General features: G+C 39.9%; 3 protein-coding genes across 5 annotated transcripts; 1 reads left to right on the top strand and 2 right to left on the bottom strand.

Moving 5' to 3' along the window:
• Positions 1 to 5,965: 5,965 nt before the first annotated feature.
• Positions 5,966 to 12,572, top strand: LOC110069129 (uncharacterized). 3 transcript variants are annotated; one of them, XM_020776596.2, is made up of 3 exons: positions 5,966 to 6,217; positions 6,628 to 6,809; positions 11,811 to 12,572. In XM_020776596.2, exons 1-3 carry the CDS (start codon positions 6,094 to 6,096, stop codon positions 12,099 to 12,101), a joined length of 597 nt encoding a protein of 198 aa, XP_020632255.2. In that variant the 5' UTR covers positions 5,966 to 6,093; the 3' UTR covers positions 12,102 to 12,572. The 3 variants fall into 3 exon arrangements, 1 of the variants encoding a protein (XP_020632255.2); XR_002298852.2 differs by lacking the exons at positions 5,966 to 6,217; positions 6,628 to 6,809 and adding an exon at positions 7,261 to 7,673 and having other exon boundaries at positions 11,811 to 11,851; XR_002298851.2 differs by lacking the exons at positions 5,966 to 6,217; positions 6,628 to 6,809 and adding an exon at positions 7,261 to 7,679 and having other exon boundaries at positions 11,811 to 11,851.
• A 4,976-nt stretch (positions 12,573 to 17,548) lies between these two features.
• LOC149113055 (monocarboxylate transporter 12-B-like) lies at positions 17,549 to 18,052 on the bottom strand. Its single transcript, XM_089288481.1, has one exon. It carries the CDS (start codon positions 18,050 to 18,052, stop codon positions 17,549 to 17,551), a length of 504 nt encoding a protein of 167 aa, XP_089144607.1.
• A 484-nt stretch (positions 18,053 to 18,536) lies between these two features.
• On the bottom strand, positions 18,537 to 23,727 carry LOC110069109 (monocarboxylate transporter 10-like). Its single transcript, XM_089287776.1, has 3 exons — positions 22,329 to 23,727; positions 19,921 to 20,292; positions 18,537 to 19,493 (listed from the first exon to the last, which is right to left on the bottom strand). Exons 2-3 carry the CDS (start codon positions 20,168 to 20,170, stop codon positions 18,889 to 18,891), a joined length of 855 nt encoding a protein of 284 aa, XP_089143902.1. The 5' UTR covers positions 20,171 to 20,292; positions 22,329 to 23,727; the 3' UTR covers positions 18,537 to 18,888.

The raw sequence follows: 23,727 nt of genomic DNA, 5'->3' as shown, positions 1-23,727 counted from the left end.
CAACGAGGCCGAAAGGACGGGCATTCGTACAAAAGATTGCCAAATTGGAATCATGTTTTAGTGCCATTCCGTTGTTTTCCTTAAAGGGAGTTACGGAGAGCAGTCGTGTATCAAGGAAATACTTAAACTAGAGGTCAATTTAGAAAATACATTCTCAGTCGTACTCCGGGAACTGAGGTGAACTCTGAAAGGGGTGGCGAATGGTCCTTCAAAAGCTCTGGGTCTCGCAAAATTTTAGTCGAATTTCACGGGTCTCGCAGTCTCGTTTTTTCGGTTATGTGCGTCTCGCAGTTTCGATTTTTATACGAAGCTCTCTCGGAGTCTCGACTTTTTGCAAGGTTAAGGGTTTCGAAGTTCCGATTCGTTTGTTTGTTAGAATAAATGACGTCCTCTGGTCACCTGATATTGAATTTCAATAAAGCAACTTTCAAATTTCCGAGAAAAAGTTAATCCTAACTTCTGCCAAATTGTCTGAATTCCACAGAAAGCTACAAACCTTACCGCGACGTCAGTTTGGCACCAAAAACAATTATTTTGTTCTAGGATATCCTCGGCGTAGTGTGTTATAGTCGAATTTCCAGTTCCAGCTTGTTCGCAAAGGCTGGCTAAAAGGCTAAAAGGGGAATTAAGAAGCCACACGTAACCCACGGTAGCTCATGATGAAACCCACGAAGTCGATGAACTTATCTGTTGTCCATTGAGGGATTGTGTAAAGGCACAAGTATTTACGACAAAAGGCTCCTTTGTAAGACTTCTGTACAAGCTCATTCTCGCTCATCATGTTCTTATAGCTCTCAACTAAATCTGGGGCTCGAATTTTAAGAGTCTGAGCCCCTCGCGCTCGTACTCAAAACACTTTGAAGTTTCGGTCTCGCAATCTAAAAAGTCAATATGTCTCGGACTCGCAAAGAAAAGCGCTGGTCTCGCCATCTCGCAAAGTCTCGCATTTACCATTCACCACCCCTTCTGAATTCAGCTGTATACGTCTGAATTCATCTGAAAATAGTTTGAGTTGAACCAAGACATGACTGTCTAAAGGAACCTCACTTTTTACGGCGTTTTACATTTGTATAACTGCATAAAATGGTTTCATGAATAACTAAAATCACAATTTCTATGGTGAACAGTCGTCGACCCCCCACAACAGCTTGAATCAAATGACCTCCTCGAGAGAAATAATCTCTTAACTCTTCAAGCAAACATTACAAACAATCACTTTGTCGCTCGTAGAAAGAAAACAAAGTAAATGCTGCAATGTGAGCCCAACAAATACGGAAAGATTACCTCTTACAAATCATCGAAACTAATTATAATAAACAAGCAATAAGCAGTTTGTTTATCCAGAAAAAAATTCTGTTTGCCAAGAGCTAAAGCATTCTAGATTTCGTCTCAGTGTCCAGCTATTCTGGGCCAACAAACATAAGCAATCAATTCTAAAAACTCCCGGAGCGCCCTTAATTTTTACCCACGCGACGTTTTTCCAGCTCCGTCGCTCTCTGCTCTTTTGTTGTCCGTTCTGGTCTTTACCATTTATACGTCCAAAGAAAGCTGTTGGATTATTGTTTCCTTTTATTATATTTCGGTAGACGAGAGAGAGACAATGTTTTGACCGACTCTTGGCCAAGCTTGAAAAGTTCATGATCCCTCATCAGTGTCGTTCAATATCATTTATGAGAATTTAGTGGTACCTCTGAGAAATGCAGTAACTCCCAGTTGATGGTTATCGTTATTCTCTTTACCGGAAGGCAAGACAATGCATTGGCACTGTAAGAGGATATTAAATCTTGATCACACTATGAAGCCCGAAGTCTTAATTTGATTATAAATAGGCACAGCGTTAGATTTCAACTCGAAAAATGAAGGGTTTTCAATGCAGAATTGCGCAAGTTTGACCTGCAAATCAATAAGTTAGCACCTATAGCTAATTGAGACATGCAGAACCAACGATTGCACTTGAATATGATCATTTTCATAACATAAGGAGACCATGTGATTTTACACAGTGTTTTCACCTCCCGCACGAGTCCTAAAAGCTCACAGACACCACGCCTTACACAAGTGTCAGTTTTTCCGCTGGGGTAGAGTTGATGACTTTATAATTATGATATTGTTTAGTATTTCCTCTATAGTTGCAGCTCCTTTGGTGTGTACTGATTGAAAAGCAACAGAAACAACTTTTAACGCTAAACCAGTATGCCCCAAAATATCAACACCAACCCGGATGGAAGTAAGAAAGCTCACTTCTTAGCGGAAATTTCTCCTATAAGCAGTTTATAAAGAAAGCCCAGAGGTTGCTGGTCAATAGAATTTGTTTCCTATTGATAAGAATTTGTGACCAGAATTTCTCTCTTTATTAAAAGCTCGTTTTGGGCAATTAGGTTAAAAATGCAGGTTGGCCATAAATTTTTGTTTTAAACAAACCTAAGAAGACTTTGAACGAAAGCATGTTCAAAAATAGATCAGTGTAACCTTTTCTAACTTTACTATAGAATTATTGCTTCGGTCTCGTCCCCGATTATGGCTCCTGTTCACACCCAAGGCACCAAAGCTTCCGCGTTTAAATGAAAGGGTTGTTTTCTTGTACTGATTTGAAAATAACTTTTGTCGCCATTCGCAGATAACCTGTCACTGCCCTCCCAGCCTGTTATAACACGATTACTAATCTGTTATCTACCGCTCATGGGGTTAACACCGATCGCACGCGAGAGGTAGTGGGAGGCCGCGGAGGTTTCAAAGAGTTTCACAACTTGTTTGAACTCTCTTGACAAGGAAACACTTTATGGCAAAATCTTGTAAAATACTTCTCTTCCTGAGGGTTTAAGCTTACTTTAAAGCTTGTTTAAGTACCAGGTCTTTGACTTAGTGAAGTTCTATCTCGATTATGAAGGCATGAAAGTAAAGCTAGCTTTGTTGTATGGCGTGTAGGACGGCTGCTTTTTGCAGAATGATCTTCTCGGATCTTCTTTAGATTACGCCGGCTACATTGCGTTTAGTCAAGCTGACAAAATTATAATGGCAATTTAGCGAACAAAGCACAGACTGTAGTAGAAATCAGCATTTCCCATTTTCCACTTTTCTCAAGCTATTTGGATCATATCTTTAAGAAATAACACTGCTACTAGTTAAAATGCCTCTGCAGTCTCTCATTGTCTAGGACTGATAAACAAGACTGGCTGATGAACCATCGCTGTCTGATGCGCATGTAGATATCGTTGATTTATTATTGAGCAGATCAGTGTTTGCGGAATACAAAGCTAAAATAACAGAGGCTTGGATCTAAAGTCGAATGGATCATCAAAAATAACAACCCGATCGAGGATCTTCCTTAATGGCGAGATCATGTAGTTGGATCTTCAACACGGCAACGCGAAATGGCAAGGAGTGTCATAAGCTATATGACATTATATTGTCTTGTGACTGATCAGCACAGGATCTTTTGTTCTGTCTGCTTTAGTTTTACCTTTGAACCTTCCTATTTTGTCATTCTGCAGGTTGGAACTCCATCAAATTGACTGAGTCAAGGCAATGTAAACCATAGGTACATATATTTTTACAATGTACCTAAGTATACATGCATTTACATGTACACACATTCGTACGACACCACTTAAAAGAACAGTGTGAAGCCGCTCACAGGGGTGCTACAGTTTTCTTTCCGCTATACTTTGTGGTTTTTCACTTGCAGGCTGCCAGACTACAAAACTAAGGTGCTTTATCTCTTGTTCTAATAGTTCTAACCCAGAAATAAAATATTATAGCCGCACGTAATCTTTCTTTTGTTAGTCCTTTTCGATCAAGACCACAGTGTTTTAGTGACACCTGACGATAACCACAGAAAGGTGTTAACCAAAAAAATTTAATAAGCGGAACGCATATTTTCTCGGATGTCTTTCATCGTGCTGTGACAAGTTCGACTCTATAGATCGTAACGTTATATGTAGTGTTCTGCGTTGTTTAAATATATCGGAAGCAGATTGAAAAAAGTAAAAAGAAGAAAAAGGGTACATGAGTCTAGCTTGGCGAGAGTTTATAGATAGATAAGATCAGACATTTTATGCGGTTTAACGACGGAAAGACGGTTTGATTTGCTGCAGGTTCTTGCACGATTCGCTCACTAAACTGGCGACTCTTCCAATATACGGTTCCTTACTGATTTAAGTGTCATCCCACGAGAGCTTTTGTTATTATTTTCACAGAAAAAAACACCATTTAAAACGATGCAAACTACGTGAAGAAAGAGTCAGCAATTTCTTACGAATGGCAAGCTCACCAAAAGCGAAAACCTATTTTCAGGTGAACAGTTCAGTTCACCTTCGTTGACTCATATTATGGAAATAAGAACTCTCGTCACAACTCGACAAGACTAACTTGAATTGGGAATGAACTGAGAAAAGACGCCGAAGAAAGAAAAAATTTATCTCATACCAGTTTTTCGCCATATTTCCATAACTAGAGCTGTTCTGCCCTACCGGATTACTGCTCCAAAGGTGAATGTCTGGCGGGGCAAACGCGTGCTGTAAGCCGCTTGGAACTGCACTGAAATAAAACGATTACAACGTTGTTACTCGAAAAATTTAGTAGAAAAAAATTGTTAACACGAAACGTGGAAAAATTGAAAAATAGAAAAGGCTAGCAGGTCTCAGCACAGAATCGAAAGGATCGGAAAACAAATTAAAGATTAGGAAATAGAGTAAACCAACAAAGCCCAAAAACAATGTTCATTAACTCCAGGTAAACAGGTCCAAGCAAACATACCCCCTTAAAGAGTCAAGAAATTAGAAACACAAAACAACGTTATTAAACTAACACAACGCATTTGAGTTCCCCCACGTTGAAGTACAACAGAACTTTTAGATTTTAATAAAAAGCCGTCATTTACTAACAAGGAAACTTCTACGCCTCAATGGTAAGGTAATTTTGTTTCATGAAGTCTCTAATTAAAGTTTGCATAGATTTTTCAATAACAACATTTGGATGTTAGGAAAAAGTTGATTTTCGGAACGTACAGTTCCTAAAGTAACTAAAGTACCGGAGACAGAATCAAGACAAAAGTAATTAAAGCGATAATTAAGTAATTACACGCCAATTCAGTTCTCTCACACAGTTTGCAGATTAGACTGAAGTTTTACCGCCAAAGGAAAGCAAATCTCAAGCAAAGGTGTCAAAACAGCGAACTTCGATAATGTGTTCAAGAACTCCGTTAATTTCGCGCCTAAAATAAAAGCCTCTAGGCTAGAAAATAGCCTCAACTCAATATATAAACAGTTGTAATTCGTTTGTTGTAAATGCGAGCGTGTGAAAGTTTGTTTGAAGAAAAGTAAAAAACATAAGGTGTTGAGGCAGCGTAAACTTGTATGGGAGTCCATTTGTGGAATGTAACTCAACTCCTCTAGAGGTTGGCTGATAGTTTCATGAGAGTTTGCTGACACGTTTCTCGCAAGATTATCCGTGTATACATTTCAGCTGTCACTCCGTGGCCCTTATACTTCAAGAGAATGTTTATCTAGAACAAAAGAGTTCAACTAAGGGTTACGTTCTGTGGTAGACATATTCTTAGCTATAAGTGAAGTGTGATGCTTGTTTCATAGCCGGAAAAAAATAAAGGATTAGTGCGTACTCACACCCGTGCTGCACTAACCTCTAAATCGTTGGGGCGGGGCTTAAAGTGATAGATCTGTCAATCACTCTACCGATACCTGCACGATTTGCGAATTACCCTTTCGCCAATTACTAAAAAGACGCTGTCAGTAAAGACCACAATTTCAAGCTAATTGACTCGGCTCCCTGTGTTATTTTAATCAAATTTCAATTACCAATCTGCCCTGTGATTGGCGGATTTCCGACGAGCTGTCCCCGGCCGCGGAGAGGCTGTTCGATTTAAACAAACACCTCTTATGACGTAACGAATTAACACTGTAAGTAATTCGTAAATCCTTTTTGGATACAAAGCGGCTCGCAGATTGGGTCTATTAGTCAGTCAGTGTGATTCGGTGACCCCGAGCGAGCGTACTTCTTCCGGCCGGTTGTTGAACAGTGTTTAAAAACACAGTGCTTAAGGATTTTTGGTTAGATTTAATTTCGGGTCAAGGGATTATGTCCGCCTTCAGATCCTCCTTTACAATTGAGAGCATTCTTTCGCGGCCGACCCATCAACGATGCATGCCGTATACCATTCCACACCCGTACCCAATTATGCCTCTGGCTCCAGGCTATATCGGTACAGTAATATTGTCTCTTTACATTGTGTTTCATCTCAACAGGTAGATAGAATTCCCGGGCTGACTTTGCGCAGCGCTTACAGCAGACCGACATAAGTCGCTGACTGAGTACTGTGGCAGATTACAGCCAGAGAAAACGGCAGTCCCAACTCACGTGGTGCCGTTTGTAAGATCATTACATCGTATCAAGGACTTACTTGACGATTTGTTACTCCCCGAATCTCGCTAACACTTTAATTCGCTCTATCCTTCAAACTCTCACACGCGCAGATTAAGGTTTCAAAAGCTTAGCGAGGTCTCACAACAGATGCTGTGTGTGATACCAACAGAGAACCTAAGTGAAGATAAACAGGTCGAGTCGCCCTACTTGCCTCAGTAATTTCACCGTTTGTGCGAATTTATTTTTCAGGATTTCCGCGATTTGGTGATCTTTTGCGCTCTCAGCCGAAGCGCAAGAGACGACATCGGACGATATTCACAGAAGAGCAACTTGAACTACTTGAGGGCACGTTTCAGAGAACACACTATCCTGACGTTCTCCTCCGAGAAGAACTAGCAATGAAGGTAGACTTAAGGGAAGAACGTGTCGAGGTAAGACATCATGATTTATTAACTGTTATGCAAGTAGATAAGCCGACATGTGCGTGCTTCAGTTGATGTCTCTAGTTTATCCTGCACAAACAGAATGTGTTGCTTTTGAATATTATTTCCACTTAATCTTTGACTCTGCCCTTTGAAATGGTAAGGAGTGTATTTTCCGCTATATGACAACGATTCCTCTCGTTTATCGAAGTGTTTCATGTCAATGGGGGCAAATTCGCGGAAACGGGCCGTAAAAGCGATTTGTGCCTCTCACCGCTTCTAACGGAGGAAACCAAAAAATGGCCCTTGACCAGGTAAACCTCGCGCAACGATTTACACTAATGGCAACAAACTGCTACCAATTTGCTTTAAAAAGAGCAAATAATAAAATCGACGGCGCATATCGCCCTTTAAGATGCACTTTTTTTCCAAACAAAAATTCCCGCACACCAGCAAAATCTAAATTTGTTTTTGTATTGTACAAACACGTCTCAGCTTACTTGATGCTATTGCTGGTTTCACTAAGGGCACCGCAGTGTAATCGTAATAATTGTGGGGTAAATACGATAGCATATTGCTGTCAAAACTCAGAAGATTAATGATTTCACTAGAATGCCCTTATAGAACCCTGGCACGTCCAGAATTTTGAGTGACAAGGACATTCCGATGCGTTCAAGCAACGCGCGGCCCGTCCCAAGATATCGTACCCCATCGTTGAACAATCTTGTGTTTTCAACGCGAAGAGGCTGTTGCAACGTCCGTTATGGTGTTGTGGGGAGAAAGGGATAGGAACAGGACCAGGTAGTGCTTTTCGTAATCGTGTCAGCTCGCACACCAGCAAGTGATAATATCTCTGGAGTTGTAGCGCCCGAGGTACAGGTACAAGACACTCTTTGACATGCTGAACTATGAATTTGGTAGCGTTGAACTTAGATTTCATAAATGTCCTGGTTTTTGTTGTCTTAGAAGCATGCTTTTAAAGACTTTTCAATGACAAGTCAAACTGATTTCGAAAGAACGGAGTCTTCGACGCCACCTTGGCGCGCCGTTTGCATCCGTTCGTGTTCGTGTTACACCCATTCTCTGTGGGTTTCTATCAATGTGGAATGATTCTTTTCTTTATATATATTTCGGTGATTATTTGTCGAGATTTTAAAAAATTCAGTTTATTTCGAGGAACAGCAAGAAGGTTCCACTGGTAAAACACCTCTGAGGTTCGAGATTAACACCGTTTTCACAGTCTGCATGTTGTGTTAACCAGATTTGCACTCGTGGCGACCGTAAGTCTTGAAGACGTGTGAATTCTCGCGCTTTATAAACCCCAGGCATCGAACGTGTAATTGAATCAAGAAAGTCATACCTAGGTTAAAAAACACCAGAGTAAACATAGAGAGACTTTTTTAATCAAAGGGCCAACAGCTCGTAACTGCGTTTAAAATGGAGGCAAACTTGTAAATTGACGAATTCAAACGGGAATGCAGTGTTCAGTCTTCCAGTCACTTGCCATGAATTTCCATCTTCCAGTAATATTGTTTCAAGAAGCTAGAATTTTAGGTCTTTTTGTCAAAGTTTGCTATCGTGATCAACAGTTTTTTGAAAGTAAAAACAGTTTTAGCAAACGTTCCTAAGGAGAACAGCAGACTCTTCATTTGAGTAGTTTTCCGGCCTTCGAAGCAAAACATTAGCCACAGCTCTCTCGACACCTCTCACTTCTCTTTTTATCTAAAACTTTATCATTCGTCCTAGAAGCGTGGAAAAACGTCTGTCGTTAGGAAGGACATAGTCTAGTATGTTGTTTTTCGGCTTTGCGAATCAGAAAAGCTTTGAGAATAACCCAGTAAACAATGCTGAATTCCTCACCATAACCTGCATTCACTACGACACTACCTACGGACCTCAGCCACCTCTTGCAGGCGATCGAGTGTTTGCGTAAATATCTCGTTCCTCGATGTTTGACATTACAGCGTTGTATATAAGCAGACACGTATAAAGCTACGTCTTGTGACTTCCTTTCCTTCAAAAAATGTACAGCACTGGGAAACGGTGAATAAAGCTTTGATCTGGAGGTAAACTTCCATCACTAAGGGTCAAGATTTCTTATTCCGAATGTTTGCAGGGGAATCATAGAGACATCCATATTTGTAGATTGGTTGGCATACATTGTTATTAAATTTATCCAGAGTTAACAACTATTTTAAAGAGTCTATAAGCATTTGTTAACAGCAGCAGAAAAGCTTTAGCCATGTAAACGTCTGCATTCTTAGTAATTAACTATCACTTGTTAGGTTCAGTTGGTTTGCCATTCTAGAATGGGGCGATCGATGTACTAACCATCGAGTCACTCCGCTGTTTACTTCTCGACCATGAGTTGTTATAGTTTTCACGCACTTCCATTTAAATTCTTTGGCAAGAAATTCCTGCAGTATGCTGTTTCGGAAACAGATACAAAAAACTAGATTCTTCAAGATTTGTGGCTCTCTTCAGTTCGCATCGTTAGTGAAGGAATCGATTGTTAGGTTCATTATCAAACTTGCCGATGTACTAAATGGTCTAGATCGGATTTGGTTTGTGTTCTCGTTCATTTGGATTCCTTAAGAGATTTTTAAATTGGAAATTATACAAGCCGATTTTACCAGCTCCCTGTTGTCTATCAGTGAAAGAATCAGTACAGTTCACACCACATTAATTATCCACCCACAAACACGGCGCGACATGAAGACAACTGAACGCTCGGTTCTCCGGGATATAAAATAAATTGTGGTTTCAAATTCAACTAAGAAGGAAAGATATACTCATTTTAAAACTTAGATGCTGGGGTTTAAACGCTTCAGTGTTTCAATGTATTCATTTAGGGGTTATATATAAACGTTCACGCGAGATTTGACAGAATAGAGAACGCGACGTGAAATGCTTAATCCAAAACGTGCGGTGGTAGCAAGGGTGATAATGATTTTTTCTAGTTTGTACCAATGCTCTGAGATTCTAACCATATGTATTAAAACCGCAGGGTTTTTTTTTTGTTTCGACAATTTTCATAACAGTATGAAAGAAGTTCACGAAGCATTCATAGGGTATGTTAACTCGGTTTCTTTAATAGTTAGTGATGTGCACTCCGCAGATTTGCAATTTATCTGAGGAATGTTTGTGTTGTGTTCAACTACCAATGCTCTGAGATTCTAACCATATGTATTAAAACCGCAGGGTTTTTTTTGTTTCGACAATTTTCGTAACAATATGAGAGAAGTTCACGAAGTATTTATAGGGTCTGTTAACTCGGTTTCTTTAATAGTTAATGATGTGCACTCCGCAAATTTCCAATTTATCTGAGGAATGTTTGTGTTGTGTTCAACTTTGTCAGGCTTAAAGTTTGTGTCCGCTACATTAAGGAACCACTGAAACGTGTTTGTTGCAGTTTCTTCTAATGTTAATAAAATACGAACAGACCTTGCTCTATACGTTTTCGTTTAAATTATTTAATTTTCGGTTCTCTCCGGAAAGGACCCCAGATCTTTAAATTGTTTCACGGATGTTTGCTATGTTGCAGTTATAGATATCTAAGTTACATGCTAACTACCTTTTCAACTGGCATTTACAGTTAGACTTTCTCGTTCTCCAAAGTTTTTTAATAATTGTTTCCAGTCGTTCTGAGCTCGCTTATAAAGGCAATTAATTATATCATTTTGTGTTCAACTTTCGTTCAGGTTGGTGATATTTGTGGAATTCTGCGTTCAAACAGATGCTTATTTGATCGGAGTCTGCATCAGAGGACGCCTTTGGTGTCATAATTTTAGCTGCAGTTGTCTTACGGAAAAAGCAGGAGACTATTTCAAAATTTAGATACAGGAGTTAATTTTGCTTTCTTTTATCTATTCGACATGATATCAGTATTATTCAGAGAATGGATTACGTAAGTCATCAGCAAGTGGTCAAATTCGTGACTGTGTAACTGAGATGATTTCGAGGGACTAACTTAGACTGCAAAACTAACACTTCACCATGAAAAACGTAATTCGATGTGCAGGGAAGCAAAAACAAAACTAAAAACTAAAAAAATGGAAAACGGTTTCAATAGCTTGCAATAAACAAATAGCTCCCACAATTTCTCTGGAATCGTAGATTTCAAAGAAAAGTTTTCTTCCTGAGATGCATTCGTTACCAACTCGTTCAATTCAAATGCTTAATAAAGGAAGGACTATTTAGCTGTTCATCTATTATTAGAAATTTTAAAAATATATATATCATACTCCAGTTATTTATTTCCTAACATCAAAAGGCTTTCCTTTTACAGGAAATGTCATGAAGAGAGCATTTGCTTGATAATAACAACCTGCAAGAGTACCAAAAACTAGTCAGTACTTTTAAACTATAATTATATTTTATTTCATTTTTATCATTCCTGCGTAGTTTGTTTATGGCAATGGTAAATTTTAAACTGCCAGAACTGACGTTATACTTTTCCCAGAAACATGTATAAAATATTCAAAAGAAAAGACGTAGACAGTATTTGAGTATTCTGGTTTCAGAAAATTTGCTTCCCAAAGTTTTGCTCAAAATTGCATATTGTCGAATATGCGCAAAGAATTCTCGCCGTTCAAGTGGATCAGAAATATTCCATGAGATGGTTTATAGCTGATGCTTTTTAATCTTTTGTATAATCATTTTGATTCGGCGATCAGAGGGGTCTTAAAAGCCAGCATCAATACTGTTAGCCTTTTCTCGTACCAATGACCCTAAAATTTCAAATGTAAGTACATAACTGCTTGGTTTACGGTGTAGCTAATCCGCTTACAGGTCCTCCAACATTAGTAGGGGTGTATATTGCTATGGTTTTACCAGAGTTAACAACACAAGAAGCTAAATCTGAACTAAAAAATAGAGATTTATACGAAATGAAGGTAAACAGGATGGTCTGCATCAGCTAGCGATGGTTATCGTAGGAAAAGAAACCGCTCACCAGTTTAGAATGACAAAATTTCATTATCAAGTTATGACCTTTTTTTTTTCCTTCAGGTGTGGTTCAAGAACCGAAGGGCGAAATGGAGAAAACAAAAGAGGGAAAATCAAGAATATAAGAAGCAGACTCAAGATTTAACGACAACTAAAACCGCTGAAGATTTACAAATACAAAGCTCTCCAGCAAAGGACAAAGGAAACGACAGAGAAAATTCGTGTGGCATACATGCACACAAAATCGTGGAGCTTTCGAAAGTCCAAGAGGCTTTCACTGAGACATCAAGACTAAATAACACGAAAGGGCGGCCAGTGACATTGCGTTCTCCTACAGTGGGCAGCGAAGTTTAGATTTCCTTGTATATATGTAGATAAATACCGTATTTCAAGTCTGACTGTATATTATTTGCGAATAGGAATGCAGATTTATTTATTTCGGAATTTCAAATCGGTGTGAATGAGATTACTGAATAGGGAATCATCGTTTTATTATATATCTTAGGTGTAAAATCGTGTACAAAAAAATAATAATAATAACGGCGGATTTGAAACTATTCTGCTTTTGCTGCTGAATGCAATACATTTTAGTTTAGATCGCTTTGCCTGTTAACTTTTCTATCGTTAAAGAAAAGGAAACACTTTTTAACGAAAGTAAGCACTTTTTAACATCTTTCCCAACGAACGCATTTTGTTCAATTAACATATTTCCTCGAAGTACTGTTGTAGTTCATTCTTAAACGTCTTGAATTTTACAGCCCATCTTTATCCGTGGAAAGCAAGCATATCTAAAGTCATGATCATTCAATAAAGAGTGAAAACACCTGGAACTGTAGTGTCGTTATCAAAAGACTCAAGGACGGGACTGTAAAATAATGATAATGTTAGTGGCGTTGACCGACTGTGCAGTTTGAATGCTGAAATGCTTCGGGATCCCCTGATCAGTGCCCTTAGTGGGGACTAACCAATCAAATTTTAATGACACCTGACTCCCGCACCACGTCTCTCCCTCTAGATGTATATAAATTAGCATAAATAGCTTCAGTAGTGTAGCTTGAGAAAATTGTTTGGACAACCTGACTTATATGCTAAAGGTAATCTGTTTACCAGCGAGGGACTTGCCTTCCCATGGAGGGGAAAAAGGCATTGCTCTGCTAAAACCTGACGATCTACTAGATTTGTCGAATTGTACTTGTTGAATTTAATGGCCTTTCTTTAGGGATTTTAGCATTTTAGTGGCGACTTTGAGTTCCAAATAAAATTAAATTAAGCTCAATTTGAAGCAGACCCTATTAAGTTAATTATGGCTCGAAAAAAAAATTACCATTAGTAGACAGTCAGCTGGTCATGTTTTATTGCAAATCCTCGACATATTTTTGCCAGGTGCTGATAGGCCACAATCAGGTTTACATCTTCTTATATTGCCTCGGGGAGAAGTTTCGTCTGGTTACGGACCTCCGTGCCATCGCTGAAGTGTCTCCTCGGTTATTTATGATACATGCCATACTCGTTTTACCTCAACTGCTCAAAACTTAATCTGCTATAGCTGGTGTTCTGCAATGGACTAGCATCCCATCCGGGGGGGGGGGGGGGGGGGTGGGTGGTGGGAGTAGAAATACTCCAAGTCGCTTCATGCTACAGAAACTGAGATAAGCTCCGGCTCTAGGGACCACTCGCCTGAAACAATCTTTACCTTTGTATTGCAAGATCTCTTTTCTACCTTTCGCTAAGAAAAGCACACTCATGCAGTCGTTGAGACACCATGCCGAAGGAGTTTCAAAATCTACATATATTGCACTATTGTTTACCTCATCCTCAAACACACGAGCTAAAAATAACTCTAACAGGCGTAGTTTAAACACCATGAAGCTGGGATAAGACGCCATAGGAGCTGATGAAAGCTCAACTAACGACCAATTTCAGAACATTAAAGAAATTATAAATCATCAATTTAGACATTTCGGCTACCATCAGTCTTATTTTTGCAGTTTCTTGTTCCTAATTGCTAATTGATAAACCATCCTAGGGAAAGAAAGTCGGACATCCATGAAAGTGGTTTTTGTTTTATAACTCAGAGTTCGACTAGAGTATATATGGGTAAAACACTAAGGGGCTCCACTGTCAAGAGGCGCCCATAAATTGCCGGCGTATCAGAGCAGATACCGAGGGGTGCCTACAACGAGTAACCGAGAAAAGTAATCAGTTTAAATTCAGCCGAATATTGCCTCTGACTGATGATACAATTCCTCAGTTATTAGAACAGACTTAACCAGACTGAAACTTAAACAATACTTGTCCTTGGCACTAAAAAGGTCAATATACTAAAATTAACTCCATTCTCTGCTCTATTTTCTTTTAGCTTTTTTTTTGTCCTGGAATGTGTCTATCAAAGATTATCCTAAAGTATTGAAATATAATGATTATTCATTGCTCAGGCTCTTGCTGATAGTTTCAAGCTTTCACACGATTTTATCGTGTTCTTCCTTCTCTGAACCTTCATTACGTCTCTGTCTCTTCCTGATTGAAGCAAGTAAGATTATAAGCTTAAGTTACCATCTTTATAGCGCCCCTCTCCCAGAAATGAAGCATCACGAGGCTTATAGAATCGAACTTACGACCCTTGTGGCACAGAAGGGCAATCACTCCACAGATGATTCACTTTAAATAAACTGCTGAGAAGGATTATCTGACTGCTGCGAAAAGATTATCGGATTCTTTAATAAAATAGTTTTCCTCTTGGTGTGAAAATCTACAAGTCCTCCGGTAACTAATTCATGGCCATTAACATAATCTTTGACAAGTCAAGATTAATGATTTGAAATCGTGTATGTAATCACAAGTTACGTGGTACAGATCAAATGCAAAGAAAACATTCTCAGAAGTTTTACTCTCAAAACCATGGCCTTTTGCTCACGTCCTAAATTATCAGTGATCAACACAGCGAATCCTCATTAATGCGAATCTATTTGCTACATTGATTTGCCGACAATTACACGACCTCTGTGTCTAGATATATAAATATCTCTTTGAATCACCGGCCATCTATGGTCAGGTTAAACTTTATTTCGTCGTTTTAAGCAGCTAATTAGGGGAATTATAAAGACAGGTAATACAGGGCAAACTCATTTGGCGCTTTCCCAAGAAGAGTGCAAAGCCCTGCAAATTCTTGCCAACAAATTAAGCCTTAAAGGTTAAGTATAAAAACAATCTCTTGTTTACATACTTTACCCAACAGAGGAAAAGAATTTTGTTTACATTTTTTTTTCGTATCACGTGAGAGGAGAGCCCAAGTCAGCACGAAAAAGCGGGAAAGGCCTTAACAACAAACGCAAATGTTTCGTTTCGCTTGAGTTAAAATCCTCTGAAACGATTTTGCAGTCTCGATGAAAGAAAATGGTTTTCTTAACCCTCCCCAGAGCATATGGTCGACGCATTCGATTCAAGGCCAAAGGTAAAGGTAATCACGTTAACTTGGGCACGCCCACCATCTAGTACCTGATATCTCTGTTATATGTGTTTTGCTTCGTTTGCCATGGCTTCCATAGATTCGTTTGTTTACTTTTCCAGCTATATTTTGCTGTGATTGAATTTGGGTTCGTAGATTTATGTTGTGAACAAGAACGTTAGGCTGTAAATCCAAGCTGTAAAATCAATGAGGGCAGATCAACTTTTGGTTAAAACAGAAATTGAAATAATGGGTGGTGTTAAAGCGATATGACATTTATCGGCATCTCGATGATATCACAAGTCCGTGTCAACCAATATTTGCTCTAGTCTCCATTTCCTTCACGTTAACGCCAAAAAGCGAGAATGATGTTATGAAAAGCCAGCAAAACACTATATTATTTTTCTGCCTCCGGCAAGGATAAACATGTTTGCATGCATGCTGTAAATGAATGCTCTATAGTAAACGACATTTCTCACGGGTCAGAAAGGAGGTCTCGGTGTTTTGAGGATGTGGAGAGGTTATGGTGGCTTACAACGTGAAAATTACTTCGTCAGGTCTTCAGAGGGCAGAAGGGCAGAAGGCGCAAGGGGCAAAACATGGACCATCATAGCTTCACACCCAGCTCTTGAACTTTCCTCTACGGGCGCCAAACAGCCTCCGTTTTGACGAAATCTTCGACTGATAAGCCACTCAACCGCTACAGAGAATTAGCATGTCTTAACTGATAGCTATCTCCGGAAGGAGATAGTTCAGTAAATGTACAAATTGTTTGCTAGGTGGTCCCAGCGATCTGCCATTGCCTACTTACTGAAACGCGTTGAGAAAGGCCCGAAACAAAATAGCTTAAATTAAAATTAAATTTCCTTGCAGAATTGACACAGTGGCACGGAAGAGTTCTGGGTAGGCGTACTCGACACATAAACAGAGACACCGCCTTTCGTAACTCCCGGCCGGTTAGGCTTTCACGAAACCAGCCGGTAGTGATGAAAGGCGACTCCATCCTGCAATGCTGTGATTCTCACGAATGTCTAAATACTTTCAACGAGAAAGTTACGGATATTTTGGGCTCGAATCAAACTAAACTACGGCTCCGTTAAACCTATTTGTAGGGGCTTAACCTGATCTGATGGCACAGTCGAAAGTGTTGACTACACATTATTAATACTTGTTAACAAATAGGGTTTAAAGAGGGTTAAGTACAGCATAACTAATGCTGAACTAAAGGTCAAAGCAAAAACAATCTCCAAAATTTTAACATTTTTACTGCCACATAGAAAACAACCAAAGTACCGGCTAAACTGGATTAGTCACGAAGATCAGATATAGCTTGCTTCGAAAAAGGAATTTATCCTTTTCTTGGGCATTATATTTTTTAGAAATGAAATATCGAAAAGGCGCTAAGAACTGTACAGGCGATGTACGATAATCGTGAAAGTTATCGGTGTAATCTTTACCGGAAATGTTTTCTCGCGTGTGGCTTACAGCACGACAGTTTGCGTTCCTGACAAGTAAATTTGTCTTGAAACGACGACAGTGATTAATGTTTTCCGGGAATAAACAAACGCGATAAGGAAAAGAAGGAAAACATCAGGAAAAGATGAATGTTTACCAATGATCTTGCGATATACTCAGTGAGAGAACATTTGTCACGAGAAAGTGTAGTCGATGACAGGGTACGGACACTTGTTTTCAAAAGACCTGCTATAAACAATAGCTGTCGAAAAATCTTTTAGGGTGCACTCGAAGAAATAATATTAAAAAACGCTCTCAATTCCGTTTTTAGGCTCGATTTTCCACCGGTCTCTGGAGTCCGGTCTAAAAGTACAGGCTTCTTTCCTGAGCAGCGGCTGGTGATCGAATTTTAACTGGTATCTTTTAGTGGTCAAATAAAGCTGAGCCACGCCCAAAATGGTCTCCCGTAGGGTTAAATTCAAATTCTATGACGAGCATCTCCGACCTTTTCATATGGGAGTACCCCCCGGAATAAACAGTAGCCTTAAAAACTGTAACGCTTGTTGCAAGATTCACAGTGTACTATTTCACTTACATCATACGTCATAAAAACGTTTTGTAAAATTGCTCTCAATTCAATCAGATTAACATGATTTCCGGGAGACAGGCTCTTTTTTGTCAAGACGCCGTGAGTGAACCATTTTGTTATCCAATTAATATCTTCCAATCAGAAAAACCATGAACACTCTATTTATGGGCAAGTCACAAAGTCGCCATAAGGTGACGTCATGTTGCTTAGCAACCAAGTTGACAGCAACCACAGGCAGGGCATATTCTCGGAGGTAAAATGATAGCTATTTCCCCCACCGAAGGGATAACGTTTTACATATCAGACTCCTCCTTAGGTATATACCATCCCCTTGCATGATCCTTTGGTTTCCTCAGAAGGCAATAACCTTTCTCTTTCTCCAACCACATGTACATTAACAGGTTTAACCCAATTCAGCGAAAACATAATGAGAGCGGCAAGGACCGCCACGCCGCCAGTGACATAAAACGATACGCTGTAGCGTTTTGACCCGTCAAAAATCCACCCAGCCATGGGTGGACCTAACGTTTTTGGAAACGCCATTAAACAGTACAACGCGCCAATAGCATGCCCAACCTTTTGAACGCCAACGAGGTCTCGCGTGATAACGGGCAGTAACATCTCGTAACAACCGTCGAAGAAACCAAACGCGAACGCGTACACGCTTATCCACTCGTATTTCGTTGCCACGGTTACAGCAGACGTGGAGATCCCGATGAAGAGTACTGCTCCTGGACAGACTAGAAGGCGTTTGAAGCGAGGATAATCACAAAATGTACCGAAGACTAAACTTCCTAACACGCCTCCAATTGACATGTAACCCGTCAACAATGAGGCTTTGGTACTGCTGACTCCTTTATCTTCTGCAAAGCAAACCTGAGGAAAAGATTAAAGGTGTTGAAGAGGATTCATATTTTTACAAGCAACAATGTGTTCACCTTTTGTGGCGGCTACGCTTCTACCTGGTTTCTAAAACTGGTGTGGCCCCGGCCAACCGCAAAGATATATGGTTTATTGACCAAGCGTTAGGTCAAAATGGCTGGATATTGGCCAAGTCCTTTTCTTTTTTGACGTGTGTATGGACCGAAAAGAAGTCGAGGTCCATAAAAACGCAAAAAAGAACGAGGTCAATATCTAATCCAGCTATCAAGACCAAACAAGCTTGGTCAATAAAAGATTTATTGTATGGAAAAAAACTCTATTTTCTTCTGGGACACAGCGGGTAATCCCGAGCGGGTATCCTGCCCACTCAGGAAGCCAATCACAACGCAGGATTCAGTTCATCTTACCCGCCCAAGTAGCTAACCATATAGCAAGTATTTTTAACCAATAAAAGAGGGCCAATAGCTATTCTACATTGAAGCAAGAGTAAACTTTACGACGAAAAGTTCATTAGCCGCATCTTGATAGATTTCTGTTACTCGTCACCAGCGAAATGATTGGCCTAATATTGTTACCTTGGAGACATTGTCTGTACACCCTTAGTTCGAAAAATCGGAATTCCACTGTAAATCGCTAATCCAGTGGATCGAGTAATCGTTAGATGCTTTTTCGCGTCAGCCACCAACTCTCCCTACCACCCCTCCCGCATTACTCCACGCTCTTGCATTCCTGCTTCCTTTCAGCCTAGCTTTTCAGCCTAACATTGTAGCTCATCTTTGACACAACAAGACACTATGTATGGACAGACGAACAAAGCAACTCACCAGATGAACAAAAGGTACAAGAAATACCACCATAAAGGTGCACTGCGCTGCCACCCAGATGACGTAGAATCTGTCGCTAAATATACTAAAGTCGAATTTCATTGAAGCTTGATTTCTCCCTGTTGCCATGGTTACAGGCGAAAAGGTCAACGCGCTTAAAAGCATCAGACTCTGCAGACCCACGAGAATTCGAAACGTCGTTGACATGCCAAATTTGGTCGAGAGGAACTCTATCAACGGGCCATAGACGAGGGCCCCCGAGGCAGCGCCTGCTAGAGCTATCCCCGAAGCAAGGGCCAGGCGCCTTCTGAAGTACTTGGTGAGAATCACAATCGAGGGGAATAAGCCAAGGCTTGCTCCCAGTCCCCAAACTACGCCGTAGGTCGCATATAGAGGCTGAAGCGTTGTTACAAAGGAGCTGGCGAGAAGGCCTGAGGCTGAGACAAACGACCCAATGATGACGACTATTCGACTCCCATAACGCTCAGCGAGGGAGGTTGCAACGGCAGCGAAGAGATACATCGTGCTGGAAGCTAGTGAGGCCACCCAAGCTATGAAATAAAATTAAATATCTCTAGTTATGAATATTGCACAAAACTATAGGAGCACTATATGAGTAGTTCTTGCATTTGAGTAGCAAGTGAAGTAAAAACACCTTATTTTACAACAGTACTTAAACAAGTCTTAAATTCTTAGAATGTCTTTTTCAAGCTATATGAACAGTCTTGAGTACAATGATCGGTGACGAATTTCCCATAACAATATCAACACAGCGAAATCAAGTGTCGTGAGAAGTGAATATCGTCAACAAAGAGATTTTGGCTTAATGCAGCACTAGATTCTCAAAACTAAAATCAGAAGAAATGTATGAAGATAAGTAGGGAGATTTAATGTCCTAATCTGGGGACGAAACTGAATCAAGTGTTTTTTTTTAACTACCACTAACACAATCTTGAATCATGTTTGTCTATGTGTTACCTGTTTCTCCCCTTGGTGTAGAATACTCTTCCATCAAAGCAGCGTACACCACCCCTGCGGAGTTTTGTTGTCCAACAGTCAAGAAATTGACCACACAAACACCTAGACAAACAACCCATGCCCACCCCCCATCGGAAGGGTGATGGTCTTCATTCAGCTCCGTCGCTTCAGGCCTGGGTTGAGATTCCTCTGCATCTGTTCCTTGATTGTTCAAAACCTCGGAGACATCTTCTTGACCATCACTCGTCATCTTTAATGAGATATTTTCTTGCTTGAAGTTTGCGAGTTTGTCAATAAATTGCTGCCACTAAGATCAGTTAACCAATTATTTTTTATCGGTATAAAAGGACGTTTCTTGTGATGGTGCAAAACCTGAAAAACGTAACATACGGTATATCAACAAAAACAGGAAAGTTCTTTGTGTGTAAAGGAATTGTTTAAAGGACATACGGCAAAGTTCCAATGGTTATGACCCTCGTACTTTTGGATTCGTTTTATTATTTAATTTTTTTTTTTCATTCGTTACTTTTAGCGGGGTGGGGGTGGGGGCAATACTTCTGGGTAGCTAAATGGGTACCATACCTGTCCAACATAATAAAGTGAGGGTGTTCTATGTGTAACTAAGAGTGGAAAATGCTAAACGTTGTTGAAGAAAATTATTTTACTATTTTATTATTTTGCCTTCCCTGCAATATACCCCACGGGCAACTCCGCTTCCCACCCCCCAGGCATTTGAACTTTTGAAGTGGCCAAAAAAAATCTGCAAGTCATACGTGCCTTTAATACCACGAGAAACCACTAACTTTAATCACAGGCGGCACAAGCTAAGTCCAGCGGTAAGATGATTATCTTACGTAATAGCGGTCATGTTTGTATGAGAATATTTACAAGTTGTCAATAAAAATTTCTCTCCTTACTTCCAAAGAGTATCGCTTGTTGGCTTACCGCTTACTTCGAAGAAACGAGGCCATTTTAGCGGGATATCGCTGTCTATGTTTCCCCACTCCAAAGAGAAGTTTTTTTCTCTTGGGAGTGGAATTTTTTTCCCTTTCTTCCGGTGGGTCAGTTTCACTCGGCCCCGACTACAATACACTTTTCCTTTTTTATAAGAATGTTTTTCATAAGAATATCGAGGCTGAAATTTAAGAATAAGCCCGAAAAGAATGTAATTTTACATGTTTTTAAATAAACGGTATAAAATTATTCCTCTCTCGAGACGGCAAAACTGGCCAAAAAAAAAAAAGCACCAGCCGTATGTCTGATACTAATGACGTTCCTGCAAGAAGTTATGTAGACCTATGTACGTCTTATCAAGCTTTGATGCCTGCAGGCTGGCTCCAAAATTACTTTAGTACCATCCAGACACCAAATACTTTCGAAAACAGAAATGTTATACTCTATAATCTAAGAATATTCAAGAGAACATTTTCAGCCTAAAATCGGCAGAAAAATAAGAACATGCAGCCTTGGCCGGAACAACAATATTCTTATAAATAAAAACCAATATTAATCTTATTAAAAAAAAGAGTGCAATGCGTCTTTGTGTGAAAAAGCATACTTTTTGATGCGTTTTCGCCTATCGTCCTCACTAAAACGAACGAAAACGATGTTGAAAACGGAGGCTTTCGAAAACTTTCAAAAGTAGAGCCTTTTGACAACGCTCCGTTTCCGCTCCTAGTATGGATAGGTGAAAAGGGAGGGCTTTGAAAACGATGCCGAGAAAAGCGACATATACTGCCGCCTCCATCAGCGTTTTCCGACGTTTCAGTATGGACGATAGGCGAAAACGTCTCAAAAAGTATGCGTTTTCAAATGAAAACGAATTAGTGTGGACAGGTTGAAAACAAAACAAAAACGCTGGCGTGGTCGAAAATATTTTGACTCGTTTTCGTTGAGACGAAAACGGATACTTTTAAAAACGCATTAGTGTGGTCGGGTGAAGTTCCGAAACGGTGTGTTAATTAATTTAGGGCACAGAAATTTGCATAATCGAACGTCACGCAATTCTCAAGCGTTATTTCTTGCTCCAAAAATTCTCAACAAAATAGACTGAAAACATTGTCGTCAAACTCGTAATACATGAAACACTCAACAACATTGATCAAACATTTCGTAATTTTGTTATGTTGTCTAGTATAATATTACTGCAGCCAATTAAAGTGGATAATACGAGTCTGATAAGGTCGCAATCGCTTAACCTTTTTTTACAGCGATCGATCGTAGTGATCATATATCGTAAAGAAACCATCCTTAAAATGTCATTCATTTACAGGTGTTTTGCTTTTTTTAATAACAACTTCCCGTTATATATACATGACTTTCACAACAACACCGAACGGAATATGGCTCAATTCCGTGATTCAATTCAATTTCAATGCGTAAAAGCCGGTACTTTAATATCAACTTACCTTCAGAACTGAGACGTTCGATCGTGTCTTCTTCTCTTGCAGATGGGAGTAAAATGTTCTGAATCCCTTACAGCCCCTTCGCCAAAGAACTTCAAGCGAACAAGGGTTACCTCACATTGAGAAATACACATGCAATTTCTTTCTGCCTCCGTCCGGGCCGGTCCATCGATCAATAACTCATTCACTAATCAAGTGATTTTCCTCTAACTCTACCCCGGGTACGACGGGATTTTGCTCGCGGGCGATTTTTCACAAGAGGCAAAACCACATTTTTGACGAATATGTGCCCCACAGCAAATTCAATTTTAAGCGTGTAACTTGTTAGATCTGAAGATATTTTTAATTAAACAGAACATTAAATTTTAAGGTGTAAATCAGCCCCGTACCACCCCTCCCAGTTTTCTTCTCGCTCTTCGTCAGCTGATGTGGATCACAAAACAAAAGAATTTCTGTTTTCTTTTAATCAAATGGACAAATGATTTCAGATTCTCCGACAGACTACTTTGGAATATAACTAGTTCTGTGGAAATACGTTGTGCCTGGTGGAGGAGAGGACACGTGAGCGTACGAAAAACGATTCTGAAAAACAAAAAAACAAAAAAACAAAAACAAAAACAAAAAAACAAAAAACAAGGAAACACTGAACGACCCTTCTTGCACTCACTGTCACACAACACCACGCTCTCGTGCTCATGAAGCCTTGCAAGCAGGCTCACGTTTGGGCCGCACGTGCGAGTGGCGACACTGCGACTGAGCGTGCCGAAGAGCGGCCCCAGCACTCGTGCCCATTTCACTCGCCAGTGCCCGTGTCCCTCTTGGAATATGTTCCCTCGCTTCTCGCTTCAGTATAAATTATTACTGGAGCTTGTTATAATTCAATCCCTTCCCCGTTTTGACTATGAGCCGAACGCAAGCTCCTAGAACGCTATTGGAAAGGTAAAATTGAATGCGCATGATTCCGTTTAACCAATCACAGCTCATCACAACTTAAATGTCAGTTTCCTTAATCACGGGTTAAGGTTGAAAGAAGAAGAGAAAAGCAGGCATTTTTTTTTCCTTTTCTTTTCTCTTTATTTCCTTCAGGACGTTGATGTATACGCTTCTGCCTAACAAGACGAAACTCAGACAGCGACAATGGCTTTGCTTGTTCGAGGTTTGTCATCTTTCCTTTCTCAGTGAAGGAACCTGCTGACGGCGGGGGTGTTGCCACTGGAATGAACTCCATCTGCAAATTAAGTTGATTTTGAAAACTTGGATTTCAAAGGAAACTGTATATAAAATCTGATAATGTGAGCCTCGAGGCATTCCTAGACCTGCCAAAATGGAGTCATTATCCACATCAATCCGCGCCATCTTTATTTCATTGCCGGTTTCTTAAATTTCTTGAGTCCTGTATAGG

Source organism: Orbicella faveolata, unplaced genomic scaffold (genome assembly GCF_042242905.1).
Source record: "Orbicella faveolata isolate gen_17 unplaced genomic scaffold, um_ofav_v1 contig_15, whole genome shotgun sequence".
Taxonomy (NCBI): Eukaryota; Metazoa; Cnidaria; class Anthozoa; order Scleractinia; family Merulinidae; genus Orbicella; species Orbicella faveolata.
This window is presented reverse-complemented; position numbering and strand designations above follow the sequence as displayed.